The sequence below is a fragment of the Erythrolamprus reginae genome, chromosome 9 (genome assembly GCF_031021105.1).
Source record: "Erythrolamprus reginae isolate rEryReg1 chromosome 9, rEryReg1.hap1, whole genome shotgun sequence".
In the NCBI taxonomy this organism is placed as follows: Eukaryota; Metazoa; Chordata; class Lepidosauria; order Squamata; family Dipsadidae; genus Erythrolamprus; species Erythrolamprus reginae.
The window spans coordinates 54,650,311-54,670,909 of NC_091958.1; the positions used below are offsets into that span (position 1 = coordinate 54,650,311).

Consider the following 20,599-nt stretch of genomic DNA (forward strand, 5'->3'; position numbering starts at 1 on the left):
TTATTCTCAGCCGCCGTGAGTCCTTCTCGATTGAGCGGCATAGAAGTCGAATGAATGAATGAATGAATGAATGAATGAATGAATGAATGAATGAATGAATGAATGAATGAATGAATGAATACTTCCCGAACCGCTGATTTCCCTGATAATTCCTGGATTTCCCTGTTTTCCAGGTTTGCTGGCCACCACGATACAATGACAATAAAGTATTTATTTTTAAACTTTATTTATTAAAAAAAGCGGCACGCTCGCGGTCACTCAATTCTTATAACGGCCCCTCTCGCAAGCCGCCCGGCCAGCTCCAGCCCATCCTCCTTTCAATAGCAGTCGACTTTGTTCTCCTCCCCGTCACCCGCGGCGGCTAAGATATCCTGCAGCAGAGACTGGGGGTTCCTCTCCAAGTGATCGCTGCTCACATCCAGAGCCCTCCGCACACCCTCCAGGTCCGTCGATTCTAGGATCAGGCGCAGCCTTTCCGGATCCCAGCAATCTTTTTCCGCGGCCTCCCCAGCAGGAAGGCTCAAAATGGAAGAAGGGGTCTCGGTAAGAACTTCCTTTAGATCCCCGCGATCTCCCAACGGCGACGATTCCAACCGGCGTTTGCAAAGGGCGGATTTCAGAACCAAAAGGACCTCGCAGGCTTTGAGCGCCACCGGCCTGTCGCAGTCCCGAAGGGCTCTGAAAAGGAAACCGGGCAATTCCGTTTGGCAGAAGAGCCGCGAGGCGTCGGCGAGATCCGTCAGAGTCTTGGGAAGCGAAGCAGAGCTCTCCGCTGGACCGGACTCGCCAAATGCCTGCGCGATGAAAACTCTCGCCAGTTCCAGAGCGTTAATTTTGACTTCCCAGTCTAAGTCTCCGTCCGCGGCGCGAAGAGCTCGGGAAACAAATCTGGTGGGGTCTGCCAAAGCCTCCGGGTGCCCTTCCTTCAACCAGTGGACGAAGACGCTGATGGCAGCTCGGCGTGGAAAACCTTCCGTGTCTGAGGACAAGATTTCCAGCAAGCGGGCATCTCCGGCACGGATCTGGGGAACAAGTGGACAGAGAGAATCTCAAAAGGGAACCTTGGCATCTCTGGGTTTGAGCAGGGGGTGGCGCAGTGGTTAGAGTGCAGCCCTGCAGGCTACTTTGGCTAACTGCTAGCTGTAGTTCGGGAGTTCAGATCTCACCACCGGCTCCAGGTTGACTCAGCCTTCCATCCTTCCCAGGTGGGTCAAATGAGGACCCAGATTGTTGGGGGCGATATGCTGATTTTGTAAACTGCTTAGAGAGGGCTGCAAAAGCACTACGAAGCGGTATAAAATGCTAAATGCTATTGCTATTCTTCTTTGCTTCCCTCCTTCTTTCCTTCCTTCTTTCTTTCTTTCTTTCATTCTTTCTTTCCTTTCTTCCTTCCTTCCTTCCTAGGACCCAGATTGTTAGGGGCAAGAGGCTGACTCTGTAAACCACTTAGAGAGGGCTGTAAAAGCACTAGGAAGTGGTATATAAGTCTAAATGCCATTGCTATTGCTATTCCTTCTTTCCTTCCCTCCTTCCAAGGTGGGTCAAATGAGGACCCAGATTGTTGGGGGCAAGAGGCTGACTCTGTAAACTGCTTAGAAAGGGCTGTAAAAGTACTACAAAGTGGTATATAAGTCTAAGTGGTATTGCTCTTCCTTCCTTTCTTCCTTCCTTCCTTCCATCCTTCCTTCTTTCCTTCCCTCCTTCCTTTGTGGGTAAATTAAGACCCAGATTGTTGGGGCCAAGAGGATGATTCTGAAAACGCTGGCTGGGGAATTCTGGGAGTTGAAATCCAGATACCTTCAAGTTGCCAAGGTTGGGAAACACTGGCTTAGAGGGCTGTAAAAGCACTACAAAGCAGTATATAAGTCTAAATGCCATTGTTATTCCTTCCTTCCTTCTTTCCTTGCATGTTTCTGAACTTCCGATTTGCCCAGTTTGGGCCGTTTTTTGCCTTCTGGGGCTTCCCTGAAGCCTCCAGAGGGCGAAATGTCCCTCCCCAAAGCTGAAATTTAGCTGGCTAGCCTCCGCATGCGTGCTGGAGCTGATAGAGACCAACGCCTTGCATGATATAGCTCTGCCTACCACCTGTGGCACATGTGTCATAGGTTCACCATCACAGGTGTAGGGTCTCCTGCTTGGTGGGGAGGGTTGGACTAGATGACCTCCAAGGTCCCTCCCAACTCTACTCACGGAGAGAAAGGGCGAATTAAAGTCCCAGGTTGCATACAAACATCATACCTCTTTGGTGTCCTCGTTCCTTTCGACATCAGGCGCTTCCGGGCCCGAGTGGGCCGCGAGGGAGAAACGGCCCCAGGTCTTGACGGCGCTGGCACGCACGTAGCTCTCGGGGTCGTTCAGAAGGTCTCCCAGAAGCCTGGGCAACTCTGACGAGAGCAGCTCTTGCCAGAACCAGCCCAGCCCTGTGTAAGGAAAGGGCACGGCTAAAACACAAGGGAGACTTTGAACTTAACAACAGTCCATTTAAGGGCCCATTCAAACTTACGACACTGGACAAAAAAAGTGACTTACGACCCCTTTCCACACTTACAACTGTTGCAACAACCCAATGGCCACAGGATCAAAATTTAACTGATTAATATTTATGACAGCGTCATTATCTATCTATCTGTCTGTCTGTCTGTCTGCCTACCTATCCATCCATATCTCTCTCTATCCATTTCTCTCTCTCATCTCTATCACCTATCTATTTTTCTATCTATCTATCTATCTATCTATCTATCTATCTATCTATCTATCTATCTATCTATCTATCTACATACCTACCTATCCATCCATCTCTATCCATCTCTCTCATCTCTATCACCTATATCTATCTATCTATCTATCTATCTATCTATCCATCCATCTCTCTCTCTCATCTCTATCACCTCTCTATCTGTCTATCTGTCTGTCTGTCTGTCTATCTATCTATCTCTCTATCTATCCATCCATCTCATTTCTATCACCTATCTGTCTATCTGTCTATCTATCTCTCTATCTATCCATCCATCTCATTTCTATCACCTATCTGTCTATCTATCTATCTATCTATCTATCTATCTACATACCTACCTATCCATCCATCTCTATCCATCTCTCTCATCTCTATCACCTATATCTATCTATCTATCTATCTATCTATCTATCCATCCATCCATCTCTCTCTCTCATCTCTATCACCTCTCTATCTGTCTATCTGTCTGTCTGTCTGTCTATCTATCTATCTATCTCTCTATCTATCCATCCATCTCATTTCTATCACCTATCTGTCTATCTGTCTATCTATCTGTCTGTCTGTCTGTCTGTCTGCCTACCTATCTATCCATCCATCCCTCTCATCTCTATCACCTATCTATCTATCTATCTATCTATCTATCTATCTATCTATCTATCTATCTATCTATCTATCTACCTACCTACCTACCTACCTACCTATCCATCCCTCTCTCATCTCTATCACCTATCTATCTATCTATCTATCTACCTACCTACCTACCTACCTACCTACCTATCCATCCCTCTCTCATCTCTATCACCTATCAGGCCGGAGCAAGATGCTAGTACTCAACAAAGCCAGTGTGGGCAACCAGATTTCCTTCACAACTGGTTTGCTAACTTAGCAACTGCAGCGACTGACTGAACCTCCTGTGCTAAGTGGTGGGGGGCTTCATCCCTGGGAGCTTTCGAGAAGAAACTGGGTTGCCATCTGTCAGAAATGGGGTGGATTGGGGTGGGGTTGGACTAGATGACCTCCAAGGCCCCTTCCAACTCTTATTCATCTGCTATCTTGGTGCTCCCTCACCTCTCAAACGCTTCATCGCCAGGCTGAGAAACTCCAGGGAGGAATCACGTACTTCCCAGCTTGGACTGCACAGGTGTTTCCGTAACACCTGCACTGCATCTTTAAAGAAAAGGAGAGAAAATTGTAGACTGAAGAACTTGGCTATCCTTTCTTTTTTAAAAAAAAAACATAAAATTATTCATTTCTTATAAAAGTATCGAGCACAGTGCGACCATCCTGGCCTTATCTCCGCTATAATATAATATATTATATACACTAAAATATATAATACTGTATACACTAATATATACATATAATATACACTAATATATAATATAGTCCTTCATGGCATCGGACCAGAATATCTCCGGGACCGTCTTCTGCCGCACGAATCCCAGCGACCGGTTAGGTCCCACAGAGTTGGCCTTCTCCGGGTCCCGGCGACTAAGCAATGTCGTTTGGCGGGGCCCAGGAGAAGAGCCTTCTCTGTGGTGGCCCCGACCCTCTGGAACCAGCTCCCCCCAGAGATCAGAGTTGCCCCCACCCTCCTTGCCTTTCGCAAGCTCCTTAAAACCCACCTCTGTCGTCAGGCATGGGGGAATTGAAATTTTTTCCCTTCCCCCTAGGCTTATAGAATTTATACATGGTATGCTTGTATGTATGAGTGGTTCTTTAAATTGGGGTTTTTTTAGATTGTTTTTAATACAGATACGAGCTGCTCTACATGCGAGTATTTCAAGATACGAGCCACGAGGGGAGAGACATTTCTGTTCTAGTCCCGAGCTCAAATTCGGGATACGAGCCGAGCATCCACTAGGTGGCGCAAGAATCCTTGCTTTTGGTTATCTCGGAGGGGGGAAAAGTTATTTGTTCCAGATACGAGTTGCCTCGAGATACAAGTTCCCTTATGGAACGAATTATGCTCGTATCTAGGGGTACTACTGTATTAGATTTGTTTACATTGTCTTTTTATATTGTTGTTAGCCGCCCCGAGTCTTTGGAGAGGGGCGGCATACAAATCTAATAAATACAAATACAAGATACTATATTTATTTATTCTCGTCCAGCCGTGCTATTTACACCTCTGAGAAACTTTTGGTGTTCCTGGAGGTCAGCGAGGGAGGCGGAAGGTTGCAAGGCAATCATTAGCCATTTCAGGGTTCCTTGAAGGGCTTTCTTCAAGATCTGCAACGAAGCGGAAAGACATTTAATTGACTAACGCGTTTCCCCCAAAAAATAAGATCGGGTCTCATCTTAATGTTTGCTCCAAAAAACACATCAGGGGTTATTTTCTGCTTAGGTTATGTTTTTGAGAAAACAAAGTACTACAGGGGGTGGACAAAGAAATGGAAACACCTTGCAGCTCTTCCGTGGAATCCAGATTTGTGAAGCTCCCTTCGAACAGTTTTTGTGGACACTGGGTTCTGTCCGTGTCCATTGAGCTCGGCAGTGATTCGAGCACCAACAATTTGGCCTCTTTGAAAGTCTGAGAGGTCTGCCATTTCTAGAAGGTTATAACCAATTTACTTAAATTTATTTTCAAAAAAACATATCAAATAACAGAATTCTTTTTTTAAAAAAAAACATTAAAATATGTCAACTTTTGATTGATTTGAACATGTTCAAACATTATGATGCCAAAAAGTCAAGTGTTTCCATGTTTTTGGTCCACCCCCTGTAAATGTGTCTGGCTGACGATCTTAACTGGGGTTTATTTTGGGTGTAGGGCTTATATTACGAGCATCCTGAAAAATCATGCCAGGGCTTATTGTCTGGTTGGGTCTTATTTTGGGGGAAACACGCTGTTACAACGGGTATGGCTACAGCCTTGGGTTATTTGTAAAAATATGAAAAGCAGGGTATGGCTCAGGACCAGATTATCTTTGTAACCTCATGTATCCCAGTGGCCCATTCGGTTCCATAGACCAGTGTTTCCCAACCTTGGCAACTTGAAGATATTTGGACTTCAACTCCCAGAATTCCCCAGCCAGCTAATTCTGGGAGTTGAAGTCCAGATATCTTCGAGTTGCCAAGGTTGGGAAACACTGCCATAGACAATGTCAACTGGCGGAGCCTAGGGGAAGAGCCTTCTCTGTGGCGGCCCTGGCCCTCTGGAACAAACTCTCTCCAGAGATACCTTCCACCCCCTCCCTCCTGGTCTTTTGTAAGGCTTTAAAAATCTACCTCTGCCGGGGGGCATGGGGGGCCATGAATGATAAGACTGTCTCCAGCCAATACTAGATATGTTCGGACTGGATGAATGTGTGTGAATGTACACGGGGTCTTTTTACATTTTTTTTACTAAATTTCCATAATCTTTTATAGTTGTTTAGATTTAATAATAATAATAATAATAACAACAACAACAACAACAATAACAATATAACAGTAATAGTAATAGCAATAATAATAATACTAATAATAATACTAATAATAATAATAATTTATTAGACTTGTATGCCTCCCCTCTCCGAAAACTCTTATATATTGTTGTATTTAATGTTGTACGCTGAGTCGCCTAGAGAAGAGCAGCATAGAAATCTAATTAAATAAAATAACTAATTAACTAACGAACTCCAGAATCTGCCGGTGGTCTAGCAGAGGTGATGTATCTCTCTGGCTTTTTTTCCCATTTCTCGTCCAAATGAAAGTCCCATGGGATTGGGTGGCATTGAAGTCAATTAAATTACATTAAATTAAAATTAAATCTAAGTAACCGTTCCTTATGGAGGACAATTTTGCACTCACCACAGGATTGCTGTCTGGACTGCGTAAGTATGTCAGAAGAACGTCAAACACTGGTAGCCTTTCTTCGTTGTCAACCGATGCTAAATAAAGAGAACAAGCAACGTGAGAAAATATGATTTGACTGAAAGAGTAGTAGATGCTTGGAACAAACTTCCAGCAGACGTGGTTGGTAAATCCACAGGAACTGAATTTAAACTTAGATCCATTCTAAGATAAAATACAGGAAATAGTATAAGGACAAACTAGCCGCCCCGAGTCTTCGGAGAAGGGCGGCATACAAGTCTAATAAATTATTATTATTATTAGATGGACCATGAGGTCTTTTTCTGTTTCTAAGATGCGTTGAGTGTTCCCTTAATTTTTTTGAGCAGTGTATACTCTGTAACAATTATAACAATAGTAACTGTTTAATAACAATGGATAATTTTGATTAACATTTTATTAAAATTCCTGTTTTGCCAAAACACCGATGGGTAGAATTTCTGGCACAGCTGCAATCCTTCTGCAGCTGCGTAGCCAACACAAGTCTTATACTTACCAGACCATTGTGATAATGCGCCCAGGAGACTGAGGGCTGCCCTCTGGACTCGAAAGCTGCCAATCAAGAGGTGACTTAGTGTAGAGTCCAAGGAGGAGGAGGAGGATACAGCCTGGCCGGCGCAAAGCTGTAGTACGGTCAGCACAGAGCACAGCAAAGTTTTATGGGGAAACTCCACTTCCAAACACGCCTGAGGAAGCAACAGATATGGGTTGTTCTAAGCTAGTTTAATCAGAGCTGCAATTCTGTAGAGCAGAGGATCTCAACTGCAGCAACTTTAAACTCTGTTGGACTTCAATTCCCAGAATCCCACAGAGTTAGCATTGGTGGATTTCAAATCCCCAGGATTCCCCAGCCGGCACCCTTAGAGATTTCCAGGCTTCAAATCTGGAAAAGGATGATGGAGTCTCACATAAGAACCTAAGAAGAGCCCTGCTGAATCGGGCCAAAGTCCATCAAGTCCAGCATTCTGTGTCCCACAGTGTCCCACCAATTGTCCATGGGGATCTTGAGCAGAAAGAGAAGGCAAAACCCTCCCTTTCCCTTGACCCCCAACAATGGGACCCAAGGGAACCCTGCCTGCCTCAACCAATATAGAGGTGGCACTTGGACATCCCTTTCAATCACCACCGATACACTTGGCATCCATGAATCTGTCTAATCCTGCCTTGAAGCTCTCCAGGCTGACAGCTGTCACAACCTGTCCTGGAAGTGAATTCCATTAACCAAGGACCCTCTGGATGAAGAAATATTTCCCTTGATTTGTCCTTACTTTCTCACCTATGAGCTTTAGGGAGGGCCCCCTCGTCCTAGTATTGTGTGATAGAGAAAAGGATTTTTCTCTATCCACCTTTTCTATCCCATGCGTGATTTTATACACTTCGATCAAGTCACGCCTTCAACGCTGTTTTTCAAGGCTGAAGAGACCAAGGTGTTGCAACCTGGTTTCCTAAGGGAGTTGCTCCATTTCCTTGATCATTCTTGTTGCCCTTTTTTGCACCTTTTCCAGTCCCATTATATCCTTCTTGAGGTGCAGTGACCAGAACAGTACACAGTACTCCAAGTGTGGTCTCACCATCGATTTGTACAGAGACAATACATCACTTGCCAACCTATTTTTGATTCCTTTCCTAATCAATGCCAAGTTCAAAGCTTCCTGGGAAGCTTTGAACTTGCAGAAGACACTAGCTGCTGTAGCCTAGATGAGGAGCTCTTGCCTCAGAAGCAGGAAGGTGTAAGTTCAATCTTAGGTAGAGGTAGATGCTTGGGCAGGAGGGTTGGACTAGATGACCTGCAAGGACACCTCCATCCCTGGTACTCTATTAAATTAAATTCAATTCAATTCAATTTATTAGATTTGTATGCCGCCCCTCTCCGAAGACTCGGGGCGGCTCACAACAATAATAAAAACAATATTCCAGCGAAAACAAATCTAATATTAAAAAGCACACAAAACCCTGTCATATTTAAAAAAGCAAACAACATATACCCACCTCTGCCGCCAGGCATGGGGGAATTGAGATCCTCTTTCCCCCTAGGCCTTTACAATTCTATGCACGGTATGTCTGTATGTATGTTTGGTTTTTATATTAATGGGTTTTTAATCATTTCTAATACCAAATTACTATTGTACACTGTTTTATTGTCGCTGTTAGCCGCCCCGAGTCTCCGGAGAGGGGCGGCATACAAATCCAATAAATAAATAAATAAATAAATAAATAAATAAATAAATAAATAAATAAATAAATAAATATACATTTCCTGTGGGTTAAGATGCTGGGGAAGCTTTTGGCATGAAAAGCAAAATGGTTTTCGAGGCAAAATATTCGGGAAAGCCCGGTCGACTTTGGGAATAAAGCACCTGGATGATGAAGACTCTTCCCAGACATGTAAAGAGAGCTTGTTTTTTTCTTACCGACTCCTGGATGTCCTCAAGATAAGCCATCATCTGACACAGGAGACTGATAGAGAGAAGAGGCTCTACAGAGGAAACATCTGAAAAAATGGGATTAAACGACAAGGATCAGACCAAAGGCATCTCTGACACGGCTGGACAAACCTCTACAAACAGGAGAATGAATGAATGAATGAATGAATGAATGAATGAATGAATGAATGAATGAATGTATGTATGTATGTATGTATGTATGTATGTATGTATTTAGTAAGTAAGTAAGTAAGTAAGTAAGTAAGTAAGTAAGTAAGTAAGTAAGTAAGTAAGTAAGTATGCCGCCCCTCTCCGTAGACTCGGGGTGGGTCACAGCAGTGATAGAAACAATGTACAATACAAATCTAATAATACGAAGTTAAAAACCCATAATTTAAAAAACATGCACACAACACACCATACATAAATCATATAGGCCTGGAGAAGATATTTCAATTCCCCCATGCCTGACGGCAGAGGTGGGATTTGAGAAGTTTACGAAAGGCAAGAAGGGTGGGGGCAATTCTGATCTCTGGGGGGGAGTTGGTTCCAGAGGGCCGGGGCCGCCACCGAGAAGTCTCTTCCCCTGGGTCCCGCCAAATGATATTGTTTAGTCGACGGGACCCGGAGAAGGCCAACTCTGTGGGACCTAACCGGTCGCTGGGATTCGTGGGGCACACATCGATCCTACAAAGCACTGGGGCTGTTCTAACCCAGTCTCCAGATAATCCAAAGCCTTTTTTTCCCTACCCATCCATTCTAACTAACTCAGGGATCCCCACAAATGGGGGACAAAATTTTTGCAACCGGGCCATGGATAATGACCACGCGCACATCCTTACTTAAGTATTGTCTTAAAAATGCGAGTTCCAGGTATACTTATAGATAAAGAAGCGATAGCCATCACGGTCTCCAGAACATTAAAAAAAAATTATTTTAAACTACTAAAAAACCACTAAGCTTTCGTCAGCCCCTACTGGTTACAAGCGGTGTGCCACAAGGGTCTGTTCTGGGTCCTATTCTTTTTAATATATTTGTGAGTGACATAGGGGAAGGTTTGGTAGGGAAGGTTTGCCTATTTGCCGATGACTCTAAAGTGTGCAATAGGGTTGATATTCCTGGAGGCGTCTGTAATATGGTAAATGATTTAGCTTTACTAGATAAATGGTCTAAGCAATGGAAACTGCAGTTTAATGTTTCCAAATATAAAATAATGCACTTGGGGAAAAGGAATCCTCAATCTGAGTATTGTATTGGCAGTTCTGTGTTGGCAAATACTTCAAAAGAAAAGGATTTAGGGGTAGTGATTTCTGACAGTCTCAAAATGGGTGAACAGTGCAGTCAGGCGGTAGGGAAAGCAAGTAGGATGCTTGGCTGCATAGCTAGAGGTATAACAAGCAGGAAGAGGGAGATTATGATCCCACTATATAGAATGCTGGTGAGACCACATTTGGAATACTGTGTTCAGTTCTGGAGACCTCACCTACAAAAAGATATTGACAAAATTGAACGGGTCCAAAGACGGGCTACAAAAATGGTGGAAGATCTTAAGCATAAAACGTATCAGGAAAGACTTAATGAACTCAATCTGTCTAGTCTGGAGGACAGAAGGAAAAGGGGGGACATGATCGAAACATTTAAATATATTAAAGGGTTAAATAAGGTCCAGGAGGGAAGTGTTTTTAATAGGAAAGTGAACACAAGAACAAGGGGACTCAATCTGAAGTTAGTTGGGGGAAAGATCAAAAGCAACATGAGAAAATATTATTTTACTGAAAGAGTAGTAGATCCTTGGAACAAACTTCCAGCAGATGTGGTAGATAAATCCACAGTAACTGAATTTAAACATGCCTGGGATAAACATATATCCATCCTAAGATAAAATACAGGAAATAGTATAAGGGCAGACTAGATGGACCATGAGGTCTTTTTCTGCCGTCAGACTTCTATGTTTCTGTTTCTATGAATAAGCTGCAAATTAAAAAAAAATATCCTGCTATATAGCAGGTATCCACTTTAAGTTCTGATACCAAAGTTACTTAATGTATAAAGCGTAATGCTTTATTTTGTCTTGTGTGTATGTATGTATGGTATGCTTTCTTTCTATGTCTTTTTGTTTTTATCAATGTAAATAACCAATAAAGACATTTAAAAAGAAAAAAAGATAAAGACTGTGGGGTACCACTCACTTGGGGAGGCTAAGTGATGCGAAGTGGCTCGCAAGATGTAGTCCATAGGCTCGAGCAAAACGGCCAGGCTCTGGGCTTTGATGGCCTGCGGGCTTGAAGGAGAGAGAAAAATTTGCTTTGCATGCACGAGGTGCTAGAACTTTGCCTCGGTTGGGTGTTCGTTAAAAGGTTTCTTTCGCAAGTCGAAATCCCTGCAACGTAAAACCACACACCATGCCTAACTACCCACACCAGGCTTCGAATTACACTCGAAAAAAATAAAGGGAACACACTCAAATAACACATCCTGGATCTGATCAATTAGGAAGTGTTGTGGTTAGCTCTGGCCCAGCTCCTGCCCCAAGGACTGTGGATGTGGGGGAGACATCCACATGCTGCAGACCTGTTTTGCCCCCTCCGGTGGAATCTGCTGATGAAGGCTCCTCTGACCAAGAAGACATGAGTGACAGGGAGGAGGAGAGTGTGGCAGACAGCTCAGAAGGAGATCAATTATCTCTCTCCTCCTTGGATTCGGAACAAGAGTTAATGATACAGCCACGCATGCGGAGAGCGATGCTTAGGCAGGAACAACTGAGAGATTATTATCAAAGAAAATGAGGCCACCTGTGGTTGGGTGGGGCTGTGGTCATTAGTGAGGCTGCTATAAAGAGCAGCCTGTGGGTTTGGCCATTGTGGAGGATTATCTGATCGTTGTGTTTCGTGACTGCTTTACTGACTTTGACCTTTTGTGTGCTGATTTTTCCCCGCTTTGAAACTAAACCAGAGCAAAGTGTGTTTCACTTTGTGAAAGAAGAAGGACTGTGAATTGCCTCCCAGCTGCAAGCTAAGTATCACAGAACTGATAAGGGACTTGTACAAATTACCAGTTTGGTTGGAGACGTGTGCTCTTTGCTATACAAAAAGAGGGCTCTGTTTATTTGCATTTTCGGTATAAAGAACATTGTTTTGAATTTTCAAACGTGTGTATGTCTGAAATTGTATCTGTGCATTTTTGGTAGGATTCTACTAGAGAGCCCGACAGAACAGGCAGCAACACTGATGGACCATCAATTTCACCTGAGGTTGTGCACATTCAACTTTGTACAGAACAAAGTATACAATAAGGATATTTCATCCGTTCAGATCTAGAATGTGTTCTTTGAATGTTCCCCTTATTTATTTATTTTTGAGCAGTATACTTAGCAAACCCCTCAATGAAGCTTGTTCATTATTATCATTCTAGGAATTCTGGGAATTGAAGGCCACAACCGTTAAAGTTGCCAACAGCATTAGATCAAAGCCTCCTTTTTAAAAAAAGCATCTGTTCCTACCATGTCTCAAGCTTCAAAAGTCCGTGGGCCAAGGGGCCAACCTCAGCAGGGCTGATATTCTTCAGGGCAAGTCCTACCAGCTTCCAAAGGCTGCATTCGTGACAGCTAAAGGCAGGAGACCTGTTGAAGAAGGCAAGAACAATGCAAGAACCCTACTTACAAGCACTGTCCCACCATCGTTAACCAATTCACCTCCGGAACCGCCTGCTACCGCACGAATCCCAGCGACCGATAAGGTCCCACAGAGTTGGCCTTCTCCAGGTCCCGTCGACCAAACAATGTCGTTTGGCGGGCCCCGGGGAAGAGCCTTCTCTGTGGCAGCCCCAGCCCTCTGGAATCAACTCCCCACGGTGATTAGAACTGACCCCACACTCCTTGTCTTTCGTAAATTACTCAAGACCCACCTTTATCGCCAGGCATGGGGGAGTTGAGACACCTTTCCCCCAGGCTTTTTTATATTTATGTTTGGGTATATATATGTTGTTTGCTTTTAAAAATATGATAGGGTTTTCTGTGCTTTTTAATATTAGATTTGTTTTCGCTGGAATATTGTTTTTATTATTGTTGTGAGCCGCCCCGAGTCTTCAGAGAAGGGTGGCATACAAATCTAATAAACTGAATTGAATTGAATTGAAGGTTCTTAAGAACATAAGAACATCAGAAGAGCCCGCTTGAATCGGGCCAAAGCCCATCGAGTCCAGCATTCTGTATCACACAGTGGCCCCCCAATTGTCCATGGGGATCTTGAGCAGAAAGAGAAGGCAAGACCCTCCCTTTCCATTGATCCCCACCAAATGGTATCCAAGGGAACCCTGCCTGCCTCAACCAACATAGAGGTGGCACTTGGACATCTGTTTCAATAACCACCGATACTCTTGGCATCCACAAATCCATCCAATCCTGCCTTGAGGCTCTCTGGGCTGACAGCTGTCATGACCTCTCCTGGAAGGGAATTCCATCAACCAAGGACCCTCTGGGTGAAGAAATATTTCTCTTTACTTGTCCTCGCTTTCTTACCTATGAGCTTTAGAGAGGGCTCCTTCATCCTAGTATTGTGTGATAGAGAAAAGGATTTTTCTCCGTCCACCTTTTCTATCCCAGGCGTGATTTTATACCCTTCGATCAAGTCACCCCTTCAACGCCGTCTTTCAAGGCTGAAGAGACCGAGATGTTGCAACCTGGTTTCATAAGGGAGGTGCTCCATTTCCTTGATCATTCTTGTTGCCCTTTTTTGCAATTTATTTATCCAATTATTTAATGCCTTCTCCTTAGGGCGGCTTACAGCATATTAACAATAGCACATTTTAACCGAGCCAGCCTATTGCCCCCACAATCCGGGTCCTCATTTTACCCACCTCGGAAGGATGGAAGGCTGAGTCAACCTTGAGCCGGTGATGAGATTTGAACTGCTGACCTGCAGATCTACAGTCAGCTTCAGTGGCCTGCAATACTGCACTCTACCTGCTGCGCCACCTCGGCTCTTAAACGTCATCTTTCAAGGCTTAAAGAATAACTCACAGATCCTCTCTTACCTCGCCATGCTAAGGAATAGATCCACCAAGCAGGGCCCTGCTTGGGTTGGCTCTCTTTCCACCACGAGAGCTTCCACCGTCCGGGAAATGCGCGACCACAAGATTTCAGTCCAGGCATCCTGGTTGTGTTCGAACAACGTCATTAAGAGCTTGAGGGAATGCTTGACCCGAGACGCAGAGCGGGACGCCAGAGCCTCCTCGACGCGGCTGACCATCATCCGAGCACAGGCCGGCCAATCGCAGTCCTTCGAACTCAGAAGACGGGACGGTTCGGACTTGACGGAGAAAATGAGCAGGCGGGCCAGGAGTCGGTTGGCTCCTGCGGTGATGAAGAGGCTGGGGTCTCTTTGCAGAGTGAAGATCACATCCAGGGCTCCTGTGGGCAGCAATGAGTGAGGTGGACAATTTCGGGAGAAAACGCCTACCGTACATGATCGAAACATTTAAATATGTCAAAGGGTTAAATAAGGTTCAGGAGGGAAGTGTTTTTAATAGGAAAGTGAACCCAAGAACAAGGGGACACAATCTGAGGTCAGTTGGGGGAAAGATCAGAAGCCACGTGAGAAAATATTATCTGACTGAAAGAGTCGTAGATGCTTGGAACAAACTTCCAGCAGACGTGGTTGGTAAATCCACAGTAACTGAATTGAAACATGCCTGGGATAAACATAGATCCATCCTAAGATAAAATACAAAAAGTAGTATAAGGGCAGACTAGATGGACCAGGAGGTCTTTTTCTGCTGTCAATTTTCTATGTTTCTACTTATGAATTTAATTCGTTCCATGACCAGGTTCTTACGTAGAAACGTTTGTAAGAAGAAGCAATTTTTCCCATAGGAATCAATGTAAAAGGAAAGAATGCATGCGATTGGGGAAACCACAGGGAGGGTGGAGGCCCTGTTTCTTCCCAGGAGATGCCTGGAAAGGCCCCACGGAGGCTTCTCCCCGCGTTTTCTGGCCCTGTTTCTTCCCAGGAGATTCCTAGAGAGGCAACACGGAGGCTTCTCCCCACCTTTTCCGGCTCTGTTTCTTCCCAGGAGATTCCTAGAGAGGCCCCACGGAGGCTTCACCCCACCTTTTCCGGCCCTGTTTCTTCCCAGGAGATTCCTAGAGAGGCCCCACGGAGGCTTCTCCCCACCTTTTCCGGCTCTGTTTCTTCCCAGGAGATTCCTAGAGAGGCCCCACGGAGGCTTCACCCCACCTTTTCCGGCCCTGTTTCTTCCCAGGAGATTCCTAGAGAGGCCCCACAGAGGCTTCTCCCTGCCTTTTCCGATTACAGTTTCAGTCTTCTATGTTTCTATGTTTCAAACAGAGACTGGACAGTCATCTTTCTGGGATGGTTTAATGTACGGAGAGGGGCGGCATACAAATCTAATAAATAAATAAATAAATCCTACACTGAGCAGGGGGTTGGACCCAATGACCCTGGAGGTCCCTTCCAACTCTATGATTCTATGTTTCTATGAAGAGGATAGTGATGGAGTTGTGTGATGCAGGAAAAGAAGAGCCGGGGTGGCGCAGCAGGTAGAGTGCTGTACTGCAGGCCACTGAAGCTGACTGTAGATCTGAAGGTCAGCGGTTCAAATCTCATCACCGGTTCAAGGTTGACTCAGCCTTCCATCCTTCCAAGGTGGGTAAAATGAGGACCCGGATTGTGGGGGCAATAGCCTAGCTCTGTTAAAAAAGTGCTATTGCTAACATGTTGTAAGCTGCCCTGAGTCTAAGGAGAAGGGCGGCATAAAAATCAAATAAGTAAGTAAGTAAGTAAGTAAGTAAGTAAGTAAGTAAGTAAGTAAGTAAGTAAGTAAGTAAGTAAGTAAGTAAGTAAGTAAATAAGTAAACAAGTAAGTAAGTAAATAAGTAAACAAGTAAGTAAATAAGTAAATAAGTAAGTAAGTAAGTAAGTAAATAAACAAGTAAATAAACAAGTAAATAAACAAGTAAGTAAATAAATAAGTAAATTAAAAAAAATAAATAAATAAAAAGTCTGCACTTGCCAGAGTTGCAGAGGAACTGGAAGGCGCTGTAATGTTGCAGCATGACGAAGGCCCCTTGCACCCAGCCGCTCCGAATGGTCATGTCTTCCCAGAGGGGGCTGCCCAGGGCGCCGGCTTCTCCGAAGGCTCCAAACACCACCTCCCGGTGCTGAGGCCAGGGACAAAGAAAAGACACCAAGGCTTCTGCTTGAAATCGGGAGGCTTCTCCCGGGTTTAAGTTTATCTGGGTCATAAATGAAATTCTGCATTTTGTTCCTTGGGAGCAACGCCTGGATTTTGCATGGCTCATAAGGGGGTGGGGGATTGTGAAACAACAGACATCTTAATAATTTGAGAAAGGAAAGGGGGAAGGGAAGGAAGAGGGGAAGGAAAGAAGGAGAGAAAGGGAAGAGGGCAGGGAAGGAAGAGGAGAAGGAAGAGGGAGAGAGGGAAGAAGAGAGGAATGAATGAATGAATGAAGGAAGGAATGAAGGAAGGAAGGAAGGAAGGAAGCCAGGAAGGAAGTCCTCGGAGAGGGGCGGAATACAAATCTAATAAAGAAGAAGAAGGAGGAGGAGGAGGGGAAGGAAGGAAGGAAAAAAGTCCTTGGAGAGGGACGGCATGCAAATCTAAATAATAATAATAATAATAATAATAATAATAATAATAATAATAATAATAGGAAGGAAGGAAGTCCTTGGAGAGGGGCTGCATACAAATCTAATAAATAATAATAATAATAATAATAATAATAATAATAATAATAAGAAGAAGAAGAAGAAGAAGAAGAAGGGAGGAAGGAAGGAAGGAAGGAAGGAAGTCCTTGGAGAGGGACGGCATGCAAATCTAAATAATAATAATAATAATAATAATAATAATAATAATAATAATAATAGGAAGGAAGGAAGTCCTTGGAGAGGGGCTGCATACAAATCTAATAAATAATAATAATAATAAGAAGAAGAACAAGAAGAAGGGAGGGAGGGAGGGAGGGAGGGAGGGAGGGAGGGAGGGAGGAAGGAAGGAAGGAAGGAAGGAAGGAAGGAAGGAAGGAAGGAAGGAAGGAAGGAAGGAAGGAATTCAGTCAGTCCTTGGAGTGGGGCGGCATACAAATCTAATAAATAATAATAATAATAGAAGGAAGGAAGGCAGGAAGGAAGGAAAGAAGGAAGGAAGGAAGGAAGGAAGGAAGGAAGGAAGGAAGGAAGGAAGGAAGGAAGGAAGGAAGTTGCATTGCCGGAACAGCTTTTGCTGCTCTGAAGGATTCCTCACCGTTGTGGAACTACTAAAACAACAGCTAAGAAACCCTGACCCATCCATCCATCCATCCATTGCCATAGACTGGTGGAATTTTTTTTGCCTGCAAACTAAATTCTGCAGCTTTTAAATCATGCAAAAGAAAGGAAAGAATGGTATGATTTTTCCCCCCTCCCCTTACTCAGTAAATACACCCCAGTAAATCGATTCCTGCGTGTCCTTCATTGCTTATTTGACCCCTATGACCATCCTTAAGTGTCGTATCTCACGATTCTTGACAAACGTCTCTTTTTCTTTTATGCACACTGAGAGCATCTGCAGCAAAGACAAATTCCTTGTGCGTCCAATCACACATTATTATTATTATTATTATTATTATTATTAATAATAATAATAATAATAATTAGATTTGTATGCCGCCCCTCTCTGTAGACTCGGGGCGGCTCACAGCATACAATAAGACAATTCATAACAAATCTAATAAATTTAAAAAAACATTTAAAAACCCCATTATTAAACCAGTCATACACACAGACACACCATACATAAATTATATAGGCCCGGGGGAGGGAGGGGGAGTGCCTCAGTTCCCCCATGCCTGACGACAGAGGTGGGTTTTAAGGAGTTTACGGAAGGCAAGGAGGGTGGGGGCAGTTCTAATCTCCGGGGGGAGCTGGTTCCAGAGAGTCGGGGCAGCCACAGAGAAGGCTCTTCCCCTGGGACCCGCCAGACATTGTTTAGTCGACTTGGCCAAGAAAGAAGTCTATTGTCTATTGTCTGACTAACCTGCAAATACTGGAAGCTGCTTTCGGAAGCCGCCAAGGTGCCCGTAAGCCTCATGATGAATGACAGGAGGACGGGATCCGGTTCCCCTTGTTTCAGCACCGCAAGGATCAACTCGATCAGACATGGGCTCTCTTTTAACACCCGCAAACTAGGCCCTAGAAGGGGAAAGAAGGGAAGAAAAATCCAGGTAGTTTTTAATTGATGGTTAGTCCAAGTTATAATGGATTTCCCCAGAACTATTTAGGGCCCAGTTTTGAATTATAATTGATGGCCATACATACACACACTGCTTCGATATGTCATCGTGGGGCTTCCTAGATTCGCCCACGTTTCTGCAACACTCCATGGCCTGCATTGGCTGCTGATCAGTTTCCGGTCACAATTCAAAGTGTTGGTTATGACCTTTAAAGCCCTGCATGGCATTGGACCAGATTACCTCCGGAACCGCCTGCTACCACACGAATCCCAGCGACTAATAAGGTCCCACAGAGTTGGCCTTCTCCGGGTCCCATCGACCAAACAATGTCGTTTGGCGGGCCCCGGGGGAAGAGCCTTCTCTGTGGCAGCCCCGGCCCTCTGGAATCAACTCCCCCCAGAGATTAGAACTGCCCCTACACTCCTTGTCTTTCGTAAATTACTCAAGACCCATCTATACCGCCAGGCATGGGGGAGTTGAGACATCTTTCCCCCAGGCTTTTTTATATTTATGTTTGGGTATCTATATGTTGTTTGCTTTTTTAAAAATATGATAGGGTTTTATGTGCTTTTTAATATTAGATTTGTTTTCGCTGGAATATTGTTTTTATTATTGTTGTGAGCCGCCCCGAGTCTTCGGAGAGGGGCGGCATACAAATCTAATAGATTGAATTGAATTGAATTTTCCGTACTCAGTAAACCAGTATGCAGTTACGGTCCTTTTCAAGTGTCCCGCAGTCATGCGATCACAATTTTGTAGCATTTTTTGCCAGAAAATGGTATTACCACCTCCGAGACTGCCTTCTGCTGCACGAATCCCAGCAGCCGATTAGGTCCCACAGAGTCGGCCTTCTCCGGGTCCCGTCCACTAACCAATGCTGTCTGGCGGGACCCAGGGGAAGAGCCTTCTCTGTGGCAGCCCCGGCCCTCTGGAACCAACTCCCCCCAGAGATCAGAACTGCCCCCACCCTCCTTGCCTTTCGCAAACTACTGAAAACCCACCTATGTCGCCAGGCTAGGAGGACATAACTGACCCTTAGCTGTTTCATTTTATGTATGGTATAATTGGATGCTATGACTGTTTTATAATGGGTTTTTATCATTGTTTTTAATATTAGATTTGTGCTTTGTATTTTGTGGTGAGCCGCTCCGAGTCTTCCGAGAGGGGAGGCATAATAATAATAATAATAATAATAATAATGATGAAGATGATGATGATAAGGGAGGAGGGAGGAGAAGAGAAGAAGAAGATGATGATAAGGGAGGAGGAGGAGGAAGAAGAAGGAGGAGGAGGAGGAGGAAGAAGAAGAAGGAGGAGGAAGAAGAGGAGGAGGAGGCAGAGGAGGAAGAAGTAGAATTAGAAAAAGGAGGAGGAGGAAGAAGAAGTAGAAGGAAGAAGAGGAGGAAGAGGAAGAAGAAGTAGAAGAAAGAAGGAAGAGGAGGAGGAAGAGGAAGAAGTAGAAGAAAGAAGGAAGAGGAGGAGGAGGAAGAGGAAGAAGGAGAAGAGGGAGGAGGAGGAGAAGAAGAGGAAGAAGAGGAAGAAGAAGAAGAGGAAGAAGAAGAAGGAGGAGGAGGAGGAGGAGGAGGAGGAGGAGGAGGAAGAAGAAGAAAGAAGAAGAAGAAAAAAGAAAAAAGAAGAAGAAGAATCTCACCAGCGGTGGCCAGAGCCTTAAACCAATCCAGCAGTTTTTCCAGGCAAGTGTCGTCGGCCACGGGGCGCTCGGGGTCGGCCAGGGCGGCGCAAACGGAAGGCAGGAGCTGGGCGCATCTCGCATCCATGGGCAGCCAAGGAGCCTTTGCAAACAAAGCAGGCGAAGTCCCCAGAAGCAGAGCTAAGATTCAGAGTTGATTGGCTGCACCGGTGGGCAACTTTGCAAAACTTTTAACAACTAAAATGTGCCCACTGCAACAAGCCCCTGCTTGGTGCAGACACGCGTCTGCCGCCGTGCATCTGAATGCCACCCCGGTCTTTGTTGCACGGGGAATTGCACTGGCCGCTCCCAATGCAAGCAGCGTTGCTGGGGAGGGGGCAGGAAGAGACGACCCCGGCCCCAATATGGGGGTTCCTAGGAGGACTTCCGAATTGCGATGCAATTCTCTGCTTGGCAAGAAAAAAACCAGGCGGTTGCAAGCCAGCATAACAAGCTTGCAATCGCGTGCCTGGGAATTACAGGGAGTTTGTCTTCTCTGCGCAGGCGCGGGTTCGTCCCTTCGTTCCGGGCATGCGCAGAAGGGCGAGGGAAGCTCGCTTCTGCTTTAGGGCCGCCAGGATTTGCCTTCTCCTCCCGCCTTCTAAGACCCATTTGGTTCCGATTCCACCCCAATCGTCCGCAGCTGAAAGAATTCGGCCCGTGGGGTT

At 44.9% G+C, this 20,599-nt stretch overlaps 1 protein-coding gene across 1 annotated transcript; it reads right to left on the minus strand.

Annotated features, from left to right (window-relative positions):
* Positions 1-209: 209 nt before the first annotated feature.
* On the minus strand, positions 210-20,507 carry BRAT1 (BRCA1 associated ATM activator 1). Its single transcript, XM_070761281.1, has 13 exons — positions 19,893-20,507; positions 18,046-18,200; positions 16,024-16,171; positions 14,026-14,401; positions 12,494-12,613; positions 11,184-11,275; positions 8,983-9,062; positions 7,068-7,257; positions 6,530-6,609; positions 4,864-4,966; positions 3,803-3,901; positions 2,239-2,420; positions 210-1,022 (listed from the first exon to the last, which is right to left on the minus strand). Exons 1-13 carry the CDS (start codon positions 20,017-20,019, stop codon positions 318-320), a joined length of 2,457 nt encoding a protein of 818 aa, XP_070617382.1. The 5' UTR covers positions 20,020-20,507; the 3' UTR covers positions 210-317.
* Positions 20,508-20,599: the final 92 nt, after the last annotated feature.

Bases quoted from the DNA above. Each gene is read 5' to 3' on its own strand.
- BRAT1 (XM_070761281.1), bottom strand. From the start codon at position 20,019: ATGGATGCGAGATGCGCCCAGCTCCTGCCTTCCGTTTGCGCCGCCCTG. The intron at 2,421-3,802 runs GTGAGGGAGCAC...TTCCTTACACAG, and splicing joins GGCGATGAAGCGTTTGAGAG to GGCTGGGCTGGTTCTGGCAA. The intron at 1,023-2,238 runs GTATGATGTTTG...CTTGTTCCCCAG, and splicing joins GGAACGAGGACACCAAAGAG to ATCCGTGCCGGAGATGCCCG.